The sequence below is a fragment of the Miscanthus floridulus genome, chromosome 8 (assembly GCF_019320115.1).
Source record: "Miscanthus floridulus cultivar M001 chromosome 8, ASM1932011v1, whole genome shotgun sequence".
NCBI classification, from domain to species: domain Eukaryota; kingdom Viridiplantae; phylum Streptophyta; class Magnoliopsida; order Poales; family Poaceae; genus Miscanthus; species Miscanthus floridulus.
In genome coordinates, this window is record NC_089587.1 from 215,747,792 (window position 1) to 215,761,834 (window position 14,043).

General features: G+C 49.8%; 2 protein-coding genes across 4 annotated transcripts; one reads left to right on the plus strand and one right to left on the minus strand.

Annotated features, from left to right (window-relative positions):
- Positions 1-6,020: 6,020 nt before the first annotated feature.
- On the plus strand, positions 6,021-7,847 carry LOC136478141 (7-deoxyloganetin glucosyltransferase-like). Of its 3 annotated transcripts, none has more exons than XM_066476483.1 (3): positions 6,021-6,661; positions 6,727-7,693; positions 7,791-7,847. In XM_066476483.1, exons 1-2 carry the CDS (start codon positions 6,154-6,156, stop codon positions 7,674-7,676), a joined length of 1,458 nt encoding a protein of 485 aa, XP_066332580.1. In that variant the 5' UTR covers positions 6,021-6,153; the 3' UTR covers positions 7,677-7,693; positions 7,791-7,847. The 3 variants fall into 3 exon arrangements, with proteins under 3 accessions (XP_066332580.1, XP_066332581.1, XP_066332579.1); XM_066476484.1 differs by having other exon boundaries at positions 6,727-7,687; XM_066476482.1 differs by lacking the exon at positions 7,791-7,847 and having other exon boundaries at positions 6,727-7,767.
- Positions 7,848-8,200: 353 nt separating this feature from the next.
- LOC136470626 (uncharacterized) lies at positions 8,201-12,518 on the minus strand. Its single transcript, XM_066468404.1, has 5 exons — positions 12,359-12,518; positions 10,875-11,004; positions 9,255-9,288; positions 8,663-8,939; positions 8,201-8,419 (listed from the first exon to the last, which is right to left on the minus strand). The coding sequence occupies exons 1-5, from the start codon at positions 12,516-12,518 to the stop codon at positions 8,313-8,315; spliced, it is 708 nt and encodes a 235-aa protein (XP_066324501.1). The 3' UTR covers positions 8,201-8,312.
- Between the last annotated feature and the right edge of the window lie 1,525 nt (positions 12,519-14,043).

The window sequence follows — 14,043 nt, forward strand, 5'->3', positions numbered from 1 at the left end:
GTACCCTCTTGCGTATAGAAGAATTGGTTTGGCGTTTGGACCACCGGGTAGGATTTTGCAACTGCTTTAAAAAGCATGCACGTCACATAGTTCAACCAAGCCGGCGCTGGCCGCGGTCACCGCCTCTGCCTGGCTCTCAAGGCCACACCAAAGGCGCCAGTCACTTCGCCTGCAAGGCCATCGGCCGGCCGAGCCATGCCAAGCAACTGAATCGATGCGCTACCCTTTTTTGTGTATCGTGCATGTGTGGTGGTCGCGTGGAAGGATGGCGTCGTGCCAAACCGGTCACTGTGGCGGTGGTACAAGGGAAGGACGCCAATTTGGAATTCTGTCGCCGTCGGCCACCATAAGTCCTTAGGAGTCGCCACTGCAATTGGCCTCAACCACTCCACCGTTTTCCAATTAATCGTGCCCACTGCGAGCCCAAATAGTTAGCATGTGAGTGAGGCCATCCCAGCTTTCGTTCGGCCTTCAGCGAGGTGAGACGGGGCGTTTCCTCGCGGCGGTCCACCATGGCCGCCTGAGCGGGCGCACGACCAGAGCGTCGTGGGGTGCTTCGCCGTTTCAATTAGGTTGTGCCTTGAGTAATAGTTGACTTGGTTATCGCAATCGTGCAGTGGTTTCGTCGGCGGAGCAGCAGGTCACCGGAGACGCCGTCGCTGTGCTCGCCGGGAACTAGTGTCACCCCGTGTTCGTGGCCAACCGTCTTGCCGAGCCCTGTGCCTTCGCCTAGTCCGTCCGTCACACCGCTGGTGAGGTCCTCTTACTCCTAGAGTACCTGGTTGACTAGATTAGGGCAGAAGTGCACCGGAGCGCGTGGTTGTCCCCGGCGGGCGTAGGTAGATGCCGTTTTCATGGCCGACGCGTTTGAAGGTAGTAGCGAACCAATTAGAACTACTACTTTGTTCAACGCAGCCTGCTGGTGGTCACCGAGTAGTATTTGAGGCGTTCGAATAGGTGATTTCGCCGGCGTCGGGCTACTACGGCCAGTCACCGCCGCGACGTGTGGCCACGCCTACGTAGTGCGCCATTCTTGGCGTGTGTTACCTCAATCCATTTCGCGTGGCACGAGGAAGCTCGTGGGGATGCTGGTGTGTGCCGGCGTGGTCGGTGCTCGCCGGCGTGTGGTCGGTGAGGTCGCGGCTCTGTTAAGTCCAGCCAGGGGCGTCGCAATGTGAATTTGAAGTAAACGAAGGGGTTAAGTGCTAGAGTCAGTGAGAGGAGGGAATAGTGGAATGGACTACGTTGTCATTTGATGGGAACCCGAGGGCTCTTTTGCATATTGTGGCACGCGCGCGGGTCTTCTTCCCCGTGGGCCGCTGGCGCGCGTGGGTCGTGCCTAGTTGGGCCGCGCCGGTGGCTGCGCGTGCGCAGGCGGGGAGTCGGGTTGGGCCGAGCCGGCGCTAGCGTGGGCCGCGAGATCGAAAGCAGTTTTCATTTTTCCAGCGAATTTGTTAATGTTTATTCAATTTAGTTTTTAAGCTGAACTTTGATAATTTGTAGTAAATTGTGTAGTGGTTCAAAAATAGTAAAACCAATTTTGTTAGGTTTGCAAAATTACCATCTACTTGTTAGTATAGTCAGGTTATAGTTAGCTGTGACGATGGTAGTTTCATAAATTCAAACTAAAGAGTTTAGGATTATCTAGATTAATAATTGTAGAATTTTTTGTGGTAAATCGGTGATAGTCATAGCTATAAAAATTTTACAATAACCTCACTAGATTATTATGTACTTGCTGTAAATTTTATAGTCCTAGAGTAGGATGCTAAATAGAGTAGCTATTACCCTTGCTTTATTGTATATAGCGTAAATTGGCATTAGGAGTAAGAACACCTGTAGTTGCTATAATAATAATGAATGTCATATTTCAAACTTATTATCGGTAACAATAGATAGCTTAGCACCGTGGTCGCTAGCACTGGCTTAGTAGTTAAATCGATGTATTTTTATTTTAAGAGTTGCTGTTGTTATATTCCTAAGCATTGCATCATCATAAGGCTGGACGAAAAACTCGAAGCTCGTTAGCTCGCTCGGCTCGTGGCTGGCTCGACTCGGCTCAGCTCGGCTCGTTATGATAACGAGCCGAGCCGAGCCAAGATTTTAGCTCGTTAGCTATAACGAGCCAACTCGGGCCAGCTCGTGAGCCGCTCATGAGCTAAACGAGTCAAGCTTCCAGGAAAAAAAGTATCAAAACTTATATTAGTTTTTGTATTACTTCATGTCTTGCACTTTACAATTGACTAGTAACTGGTCTAGACCCTATAAATTGACTGGTAACTGGTCTAGATGCATTTCTTTTATATTATTATTATCCTCAAACTTTAGATAAATGTAAATATTATATTTTGTGTATTTTTTATACCTAGCTCGCGAGCTTAACGAGCCAGCTCGAGCTTTTAACGAGCCGAGCCGAACTGGCTTTCTGGCTCGTTAGGATAACGAGCCGAGCCGAGCTAGCTCGTCATCTTAATGAGCCAGAACGAGCCGAGCCGAGCCGAGCCAGCTCGTTATCCAGCCTTACATCATCATTTCATGCATGTAGATCACGAGCTGGTAGACTTCGTGTCCGTCGGTGAGCCGGAGTACGACGAGATGATAGAGGAGTACGAGGAGGAGATCCTCGTGCAGGAGGGAGCCCCGGAGCCTATTGGTGCTGACCTTACTGACCCGTCGCCTGCCCAAGGCAAGCCCCGGTGCATAACCCCTATTTTATGATCACTGAATAGATATATATGATGTGCATTTAAGTACAAGCATTTTATGGAAACCACCTGCATAAATATGTCTGCCTATGAGTCCTACTAGTACAGGTTGAGTAGTTGCTATGCTCAGGATATCGGTAGCGTGAGTAACCTGCCGTTACTCACAAATAGGTGAAAAAATATGATCACTCATGATAAAATGGTAGCGTGAGTAACCTGTATGTATCATCGGGCATATATCTGGGACTCAAAAGTAAAAAAGAATCATGTCAATTATCCAGCAGTCACAGAATTTGCCGGTAAATGGAGTACCAATATTTATAGGACTGCAGCTGGAAACAAATGCCTTGATGGCACGCGACAACCTTGATGCTTATCAGAGGTGTATTAAATTGTGTAATGATGACAATGACAATTCATATTAGGTAACCAGAGAGATGGTGGAGCAACTGAAACAACTGACCGATGATGAAATACATGTGAGAGGTGTCAGCTTGCAAACACAAATGGAAGATTTCAAAAAGCAGATAATTATGTAGTTCACTAATTCACATATTAGTTGAATTGGCTAAACAACTCTCAGCTTATCTAAGGCATTATTTCATATAGTCTGCAACTAATATACCAAATTTCTGAATGACAGGACCAATAATGGACAGCTGACCAAAATAGTAGAAACCATTTAGTCACAGTATGTTGATTCAGTGTACACATTATAAATTGCATATAGTTCAGGCGATGATTCAGGACCAATAAAAAAAAGGGCGTACCCAGTGCAGAGAGCTCCAACTCTGTCAACATTCGAAGAAGCACACCAATATTCCAGCGCTCTTGTTCTCCTATAACAAAGATGGATGAAAACTACGAAGGTTACAAATAAACCTCATGATGGTTTATGAGCACATAAGGATGCAAAACCATATTCTGAAGATAATAGCATAACAAAGCATTCACAAGCATAAAATTTATTGCTAGACCCTCTTATGAAGGTAACTGCTAATTCTGTATTGTTGCCTTGTATTTTCAGCAAACATAGGCATACGAAAACCTAGTACAAGCAAAGAAATATTGCAGCCATGTGAACGGACTATATTTTTTTACTATCAATGGAAGAGTTGTGAAGGCAGTAGCTCACCATGGCAGGGTACTCCTAGTTTTCTTCAGAAGCCTATAACTGCAAGCACTAACACACTAAGCAGCAGTTGTGGTATTGATATATATTTTAAAATTAGGCAAAGACAAAGCAACAAGAGATGCAAGAAAGGAATGGTGCCAATACCTTCAGTTCAATTGTAATTTGTAAATTTATCTTTGTAGCCTGTAGATCCATACCTTCAGTTCAATAGAGGAAGAAAATCCATCTAGTTATTAGCTCCCACCTTGCAAAATTAAAACAAAGAACGATAGGCAAATATATATAGATTAAACATAATATAGGTTTCGTCCTCAGAGAACGCATGTTTAATTTATAGGTTGAAAAATAATTAAGAACAACACACGATCAGAAATGGCAGAAAAAGTAACAGTACAAGATGTAAGATTATACCGCCATTATCTATGTTTGATTTTTTTTAAAATACTATCAGGAATTGCGGGTTCCTCTTACGCCACAGATTATCTCAATAAATCTGTAGCTTATCTTTCATGTATACTTGTTTGCTAGGTGAAGTGACCGGACAAAGAAAGTATTAGGGAAATAGATTAAAAGACCTACAGCTGTAGGATTGGGATTAAGAATTCCGCTAATCAGGTTTTTGGCTCCGGCTGAAAACCAAGAGGGGCAGCTAAACCGAGCTGCTGAAATCTATGATTGCAAAGGGAGCGTTAAGAGATGAAAAACAACCGCAAAATAATGTTTATTTTCTCTCTAGGCTTCTGGAGAAATCATTTGAACTACTATAGATGTAAAAAATGTCAGTGTTTGCAGCTATGGCAACAATTGGCAATTAATAAAATGATGTTTCAGAGACATACAAGCTGAAAGTTGGTTGGAAATTTTAGAATCAGTACCATAAGCGCTCAATTGAAGGCACAATAAATAGAGAGTGAAGTAGTAACACCAGGTTTGTGGAGCAAGAAATTAAGAATGCTACGAAGACTTCCTGTTTTACTTTTCATAGTAAGGAAGCAAGGAGCAGCACATGATGTGTAATTTGTAACTCGTTTGAGCAAGCCGATTAACATATTGCAATTCCTTGTAAATGTGATTTCGTGTAGAGCCTAATCTCTGGATCCATTAACACCTCAACTATCGTCCTACATCAGCCATCTCAATATGACAAATCAATGAAGCAAACACACGGTCAGTGCCAATTGGTACATGGTTAGTATTTACTAACAGAAATTCAGTGTTGCCTATAACTTAGAATAGGGTCTAAATTGCAAATGATCAGAATAGCATGCAATTGATGGATTCGGACAAACTATCAGCCAAAATCACTACAGGGAGAGGGAGAGGGAGAGAGAGAGAGAGAAGAAGAAGAAGAAGAGACAGGCACCTAGGGTTTCATGGAGCACAGAAGAAGACGCGGCGCCTGGCGAGACGATGCCACGTCAGGGGAGAGGCGCGCTGGGGAGCACCGGTAGGGACCGCCTGGCGGCGGCGTGCCCGGGGACCGCCACCGTGGGGGCTCGTCGTGGCCGGGGACGACGAACCGTTGCACCGGCGCAGCACCCGAGGAGAGCCGCCGTCGCCCCGCCCTTGCGGCGCGAGGAGGAAGGGGCGTGGAGGAGAATGAGGGTGGCCGCCGTGCCGTGCGCTCTTGCCTGGTGGGCTGGTGCCTCGTCCGTGGGGGAGAGATGGAGGAGGAGGAGTCGCACGCGTGGGAGGGGAGGCATCGGGGGAGTGGGAGAGTCGAGCGCGGGGTGGGAGGCATTGGGGTCAGGGGGATGCGGAATTTTTTTTTCGCACAACCACGCATAGGAGCGAGGATACGGGAACGCAACAGGCGGGACGATGGACCCACGTTAGAATGTCACACCAAAAAGTGTCCACGCTTTGTTCTTTTTAGTTGTAGGAGATTTTTACTCACTCTTTTGTTAAGTATTTTATTTTTCTAGTAGTCTTTGAACTAAATAAGCGTAAGTTTGAATTTTTATTTTTTTTATTTCTCATATGCATACATAATATATCTGTAGTTCTGTACACATTTGATAATCCATCATGCATACTGTTTAGTTGGCTGGTTTGTTTAGTTGCTGGTTCGTGAAAAAGTACTGCTGACTAGTTTGTGTGAGAAAGAAATACTGTTCTAACTAAAAATTTACGATAGTTTACGACAAGCCACAGCCAAAACAGGCTGCTGCGCTGGAGATGTCCGTCCCACCCACGATATATACTACTAATATATCCCCACATGCCGGAACTGATTCATGGTGACCATCGCCACACCTTCGTCCATCATCTGCGGTAACACACGGCGGCGTCATCCAACAAGGCAAAACCTCGATGGGCTCCAACGCGCGCCCCCACGCGGTGCTCATCCCGTACCCCGCGCAGGGCCACGTCACGCCGCTGCTGCAGCTCGCCAAGGTGCTGCACTCGAGGGGCTTCTTCGTCACCTACGTCAACACCGAGTACAACCACCGCCGCCTGCTCCGGTCCCGTGGCGCGGACGCGCTGGATGGCCTCGACGACTTCCGGTTCGAGACCATCCTGGACGGCCTGCCTCCGTCCGGCAACGACGACGACGTCACGCAGGACATCCCCACGCTCTGCGAGTCGCTTCTCCGGAACGGCGCCGCGCCGTTTAGGGACCTCCTGACGAGGCTCAACGGCATGCCCGGCCGGCCGCCGGTCACCTGCGTCGTACTGGACAACTTCATGAGCTTCGCGCAGAGGGTGGCCAACGAGATGGGCATCCTCGCCGTCGTGTTCTGCACCATGAGCGCGTGTGGCTTCATGGGGTACCTCCACTACAAGGAGCTCATGGACAGAGGCTACGTGCCACTCAAAGGTACGGTACGGCCACCCTCATGCGTTGCTATATGCAACATGCTCACATGTGTGTATGTACTGCAGATGAGAGCTACCTGACCAACGGGTACCTGGACACGGTGCTCGACTGGGTGCCCGGGATGCCGGGCATCCGTCTGCGAGACATGCCCAGCTTCATCCGCACGACGGACCCGGACGACTTCATGGTGCACTTCGACAGCAACGAGGCCCAGAACGCGCACCGCTCGCAGGGGATGATCATCAACACGTTCGACGCGCTGGAGCAGGACGTCGTCGACGCGCTGCGCCGCATCTTCCCTCGCGTGTACACCATCGGCCCGCTCCTCACGTTCGCCGGCACCATGGCCCGTCCCGACGCGGCTGCGATCTGCGGCAGCCTCTGGAAGGAGGACCTGAGCTGCCTCCAGTGGCTGGACGCCCGGGGAGGGGACGGCTCGGTCGTGTACGTCAACTTCGGCAGCATCACGGTCATGACGCCGGCTCAGCTCGCCGAGTTCGCGTGGGGCCTGGCGCGCTGCGGCAGGCCGTTCCTGTGGGTCATCAGGCCGGACCTCGTCACCGGCGACAAGGCTGTGCTGCCGGAGGAGTTCTACGCTGAGACGAGAGATAGAGGGCTCTTCCTCAGCTGGTGCCCGCAGGAACAGGTCCTGTCGCATCCGTGCACCGGGCTGTTCCTGACGCACTCTGGGTGGAACTCGACGCTGGAGAGCATACGCGCCGGCGTGCCGATGATCTGCTGGCCGTTCTTCGCCGAGCAGATGACCAACTGCCGATATGCCTGCACCAACTGGGAAATTGGACTGGAGATTGACAACAATGTCACGAGGGCGGAGGTGGCACGGCTCATAAAAGAAGCCATGGACGGTGACAAAGGCAAAGACATGAAGGCCAAAGCAACAATGTGGAAGGAGAAGGCCGTGGCGGCAACAGATGGCGGCGGGACCTCGAGCGTCAACATTGATCGTTTGGTCGAATTCCTGCTTGAAGGAAATGTTCCTGCAGCTGCAAGCTAATAATATGAACAGTACATGCATGTGAATTCCAAAGTTTAATGTTACCAGTAAATTTGTACTATTATGTAAGTATAAGTACTGAATTTCTTTCTTTGATGACGGTCGGTTTCACAGTAGAAAATATGGTGTCGCATGAACATGTCAATTTCAGAATTCAGAGTGAAGATGCAAGCTTGCTTGTCAGTATTCTCAGGTAAGCCTGTAGTTTCACCTGTCATACTAAAGAACGAACAGCGAATCATTTATAATAGAACAGAAGTAGAAATTGGTGCCGTTGCTTGATCGAAGGAAAAAAAAAGTTCTTGTTGCAATAAAACTGGGTGCCTCCTCATGAAAAGCTGTACTGCACATTGAGATACGAATTAACAGCACGGCAGTACTTTGAACACTAACATGCCACCGGAACTTATGCTAGCGAATTCCTGAATTTTGAACTTGAAATTCAGTCGGGCGTACAATGGATTCGGTGAAAAAATGCAATGCAAGAATTCAAAAAAGAATTATTAGAAATAATGAAAGAACAATTCTTTGGGTACTTTTTCAGTCAAGATGTGAGAGTATCATGGACTCTGTTACAGACCACCAATAGTCTGCATCAGATTGACATCAGATCATGTTGCCAGGATTCTCAGAAAGTCAATTTGGTGTGTTTGGATCTGAATCTGACACTACAGGCCTCGAATCTTCCTGGTTGTTTGTGATGGTAGCTGGAGTTGAAGAAGTTGGCTGAGCTGACTGAGAGCCTGCTAAGAATGCCAGCGGTAAGATATCAGTTTATTGAAAACAAAGTGACTGTTTACAGTTCTTTTCTGCAATTAACATATGTTACATCCAACTGTAAAAAAATGGCATAATTTTATGATACCAAGATTTTATAGTAACAGTTATCTTGCAACATTAGAATTATTAAACCAAAATGCGTTTGTTTCCCAGGTTTCAGCAAGAAACACCACGCTAACTGACAAAGAATGATTGGAGTAGCATACCAGATGCATCATCAGATTCCCTTGAGACTGCATGAGGGGGCAGCTGGAGTCTGAAATTAGGCGGAAGCGACGGCCCTGGTGGGAAAAAACCATCCATCTGTGCCGTTGGCTGCTGAAAGAACGGTGGTCGCATGGGTTGCTGCATCGGCGAGAATCCAGTCCTTGGACTTGGGCCACCAGGCAAATACCCCATGTATTGGTAGGGTGGTCCTGAAGGAGAGGCTGGACCATACATCTGAGGGTAGTAATGTTGTAGCACTTGAGAATTGTACAATGCCTGCTCATCAATTTTCAGGTTTCATGGTTTCAGTTAGATTGCCAGGTTGTGCTAGTGTCTCATTCTGGTACAAAATGCATGATGAGTTTGATGACCAATAAACAAAGGCCCTATCATGCAGACATCGCCAGGTTTCATTACTTAAAATACTTTGTATTCAAAGATGAGAAGTTTAATACTGAATTCAGAGTTTCAGACCATGGCAAGTAAACAGTGTGATTTAGCCAATAATTCATGTAGTAATGCCAATTATTGCAAAAAACAACAAAAATGACATTGAAGGGGAGGAGATGAAATTGAGACTGGATTGCTTGCCTGTTGGTATGGATAATCAGGTGGGTACCAGTACCTGCAAAAGTTTGCAGAACATCTTCAGTGCCTTACAAAAGAAATATAGTGATTGCGCTGAGCATGAGGCCCATCGCTGTCTCTCACTCCTAGAGACATATCTACCTGCTAGCATGGTTGTAAAGCCTAAAAATTATCTCAAGCACTATTATATGTCGAGCTAAAATAAAGCGCACCCCCCCCCCCCCCCCCCCCCCCTCCCCTCTTCAGCTCTTGCATCACATTGCTCAGTATTAATAGTTTATTAGGAAAAGTTGCTTGCTGTTCAATGCTTCTGCACCTTGCAACAAACCTAAAAACATCTGACCAGCTGGCAAGATCACATCAGAAGTACTAATCATCAACAAACAAAATGTCAAGCAGGGGACCTCCAAATAAACATGAAAGCATACTTCATCACAATAGGGATTAAATTAAACAAATACCATCCTTATGAATTCCAAAACTTGATCTCAGAGAATTATCTTGTAAAGAAACTATAGAGTAACTCCTATAGCAAAGAAAGAAGTATGAAGTACCAAATTGGTCATGAAATCCTACTGCAACTTCTAATGAGTACTGCACCTATATGATCCATGCCAATGGATTGATACGGAGCACATATTTGCAAATATCTTTAAAACCAAGTGGAACTAAGAGATGAATGCAGGCAATCAAATCTGCAGCAAAACAACAAAGTGAAGAGATTGTTTGCAGGGTAGGCAACACAGCCCATGGTGGTCTGCTGTCTGGGGTAAAGAGAGAAGGAAACAGAGGGTGGCAGTAGCGGGACCTCCAGAGTGAATGCCCATGCTGAGCTGCTGTCTCCCTCCCATCGGCCCAAATTTAATGGGCCTATCTCAGGGCCCAGCAGAAGAGGCATGGGGACACGTGGGCCCATCTGCGCCTCTTGGCAACTGAACCCACCTGTCCAATTAAGGAAACGATAACTGAAAGCTGCGCCGTGAAAGAAACATGGTTCCGTGAAAGTGAAACGCACGCAGATGTCAGCTGCTAGCTCGGTAAATGGAACATCAACAAAGACCAATGACCTTTTGTTGTTCTCCTCCCACAAAAGAGCAGCTCAATAACTTTCTTTTCTATCACAACTCTATCTGGCCTCTAAGGTCAGTTCAGCATGCAAATTCTCTGACGATTCATATGGCTGCGGCTCTCTGAACTTCCAAATACCCAAAAGCAGCCGCTACGATAGGGAGTTGTCACGGCCTAACGAGTAACGATGGCTATCCTCTCCGGATCAAAACAAGAAGTGAGAGAGAGAACAGAATGACACGGCCTTGAAATGGACATGTGCCGCCCCTGTCAATTGATAATTCAGAGTTGCGGTGTGCTCGGATCCCACGATGACGATGGACAGCTGCGATGATACAGGCACGTACGTACGCATACGGCACTCGCTACAAACACACGCGTACGTAGGCAATCTGGCAATGCCCATATCACCAGCGCATCATCGTGAGCTCAGCTCGGCTGAGACGTACATGGATCTGGCGATCTGCTGTACGTATTTCTACGGCCTGGCTCCAGAGATTTTAAAGAGGGGGAACAGCTGAAAGCCTGAAACGTATAGGCGACAGGAGCACTCACCCGTACTGGGAATTGTAGAACACCGTGGCGGCCTGAGGCGGGGTCATCTGCGACGGCATCCTGTAGAGCGACCCCTGCGGCGGCTGATCCGGCACGTTCGGCCCGCGGCCGGCACCTCCTCCTCCTCTACCTGTGGTGGCAATGGCACGTTAATTAAACGCAACATGCACCAAAGAAATAATACACCGAGCAGTACAGAACAGTGCAGAGCAGGCGTATGCTTGCATGTATTACGGACAGGGGAGCATTGCTTGCGACAACAGTTGTGCAGCCTGTGCAAGGGAGGTCTCACCATGTGCCCTGCGCTGGACTGGGGTTTTGACTGGCAAGACGGGCTCTGATTTTCTTTCAGCGTATGATTGCTTAAACCATTATCTTTTCTATGTTTTGGATAAATAAAAAAAGATGCCATTCCTTCAAAAAGGAAAAACAATCTGTTCTGCACTGTATTTGGTCTACTACGAATAATAGAGAAAGAGGTTTCTTTAAGTGAGCATTGCGTAGATTAGCACAGTGGGAACCACCGGTCCACCCCCGAGTTCCCACGTGGTTGTCAAATCGTGCGTGTATTGAGTGGATGGCGTGGATTCATCCAATACACGGGTGGGACTATTCACACTTGTATAATATACACGGACAGCCAAACGAGGCCAATTGATTCTAGAATCCAAGTATCCAACTCTTGTGATGTACTGTGCAGATGACCATCACCGCACCACCATCTTCCAGATTTATGATCACTGGTGTCGGTGTTTCGGACCGGGGGTCCTCAACCAACCAGTGAATTTGTTCTGCGTGCTCCCGATTCCGGATGATGATGCAAAGAGACACAAGGTTTATACTGGTTCAGGCAATCGAGGCCCTACGTCCAGTCTGAGAGATCGATCTTGTATTCCTTGCACCGAGGTGCTCATAGTAGGGGGTTACAAGCTAAAGGAGAGAGGGAGCTGGTCCCAGGTCTCGGCAGGGTGTCGTGCAGGCCGCTTGAGATGTTGCTCTCAGGCGGCAGGGATGTGCGTGTGTGTGTGGGAGTTACCAGGTGTTCTCCCCCCTAAAACAGCCCAAGTCCTCTCCTTTTATAGCCTAAGAGAGGACTAGGACGGTACATGAGCTAACTATACGGCGCCATGTGAACAGAGGCGGCGTGTCCGGGCCCTGTAGCCTGTTCCTGTGGTGGTGTGGCCGTCGGAGTGGTCCGTCCTTGGAGCACTGGAGCGGCGTGGCCGTCCCATCAGATCCTGTGCGTCGTGGGAGCCCCGGGACTGCCTCGGAGTGGGTGCGGCGGTGGACGTGCAAGCCACTGTGGTTGGACTGCGCGCGAGGCCGAGACTTGGTCGGTGTCGAGGTTGCACCGTGGTGGAGGGGTCTCGGTAGGCACGAACCCCAAGATAGCCGAGACCTTGGTGTACAGTGCCGAGGCCTCGAGTGGGCAGCTGATCGTGGGTACAGTGTTAGGACACAGTGGCCGGTAATCCCCGCCGTACCCTGTCCCAGCCGGTGGGCGCTGATCGTGGATACAGCATTAGGACACAGTGGTCGGTAATCCCCGCCGTACCCTGTCCCAGCCGGTATGGCGGTAATCGTGGATACAGCGTTTGGACACAGTGGCTGGTAATCCCTGCCGTGTCCTGTCCCGGCCGGCATGGCGCTGATGCGACCTCAGGTCGCGTCGGCCATCCTATGGCGTTGAGCCGTCGTCCGGCTGAGATTGCGGGAGTGGTTGAAGCATTAATGGGACATGACACGTCGTCTGGAGGGTCGGTCGAGGCGGGGGGTGACGGGCTGCGGGCGACCCGGCCTCGAGCGACACGGAGGCTGGGGCCTCGCGCGAGACGGAGATCGGGCTCCTTGCCGAGGCCTCGCGCGAGACGGAGAATGTACCCCCTGCCGAGGCCTTCCCTAGAGAGCCTCGGGCGAGACGGAGACGGCGCCCCTACCGAGGCCTACCCTGGGGAGCCTCGCGCGAGGCGGAGTTTGTTCCAGGATGCCGAGACCTCCTGCTCAAGGCTCGAGGCGAGGTGGAGGAGGGCCCAGCGGACTCGGTCGTGGCAGGTGAGGGGCCCACGGCTTACCTTCTAGCTTTATTTTTTAGATGGGATTTCAGCGACACGTTTGATGTTTGCTTGGGGTACCCCGTTCTAAGGTACCCGACAGTAGCCCCCGAGCCTCGGGGTGAGTGCGTGCACTCTCCCTGAGGGTTTGTCGAGGCTGGGTTTATGCCTGCTCCGTAGGAATTGGTTTTGTTTTTTGAGGTTCCGGTGGGTGCGCGCGAGCGCACCCGCCGGGTGTAGCCCCCGAGCCCCTGGAGGAGTGAAGTTACTCCTCCAGGGGCTTTCTCCATTTTCGCGTTTGAGCGATCAGTTCTTATTGCATTTGCCGAGCCCATAAGCGCAAGTTCGGGTTGCGGGGGTCTCGGCGAGGCTGCAAAAAAAAGAAGCCCTCTAGCCTCCGCACGAAGCGAGAGGTTCGTCAGGGGTCCCCCTGACTTTGGGTATGTCCCTCATGCTTCCTTTCGCTCGGAAGGAGGGGTGGAATATGCCAGGCTACCCTCGATGGGTGCGAGCGTGGACACTTTCGGTGAGCTGTTATCGGGTAGTCCGAGTGGAGGCCCGAGCCCCGTTCGCTAGGGGACGGCTAGCGGTCCAGAGACGCACTCCAAAAGTACCAAAGGATTTCTCTAGTGGGTGCCAAGGCCGTTCGCTGGGCCTCGGTGGCTCGGTGCCTCCCTACGGTGGGATCCCATTCGGATACTTTCCTGCCGGTCTCGGACACGACTTAGGACGCCCCGAGCGACTGTTCGTTCGGGCCTAGGCCATTCGTAGGCTCGCCCCGAAGTCGTCCCTGACTCTGTTGCCCTAGGGTGGCTGTCGAAACCTCTTAGAGGCCCAGCCTTCAAACCCCTGGACCGTAACGGGCTCGGTGCCCTTTATCGTGTTTTGTAATGAAACCTCTAGCATGGCTTTGAACCGTTTGTCTTGGTTTTTGGGTGCAAGAGGAGCCCCCGAGCCTCCGCCTGGAGCAAGAGGACGGTCGGGGGTCCCCTGACTTTTTCATTCGCCCCTCACGTATCCTTTTCGTTCGGACGGAGGGTTTGTTTGCCGAGCCCATTCCGGTCTTGGCAAGGTTGTAGGAAGAGCCCCTAGCCTCTGCGCAGAGCGAGAGGGCCGTC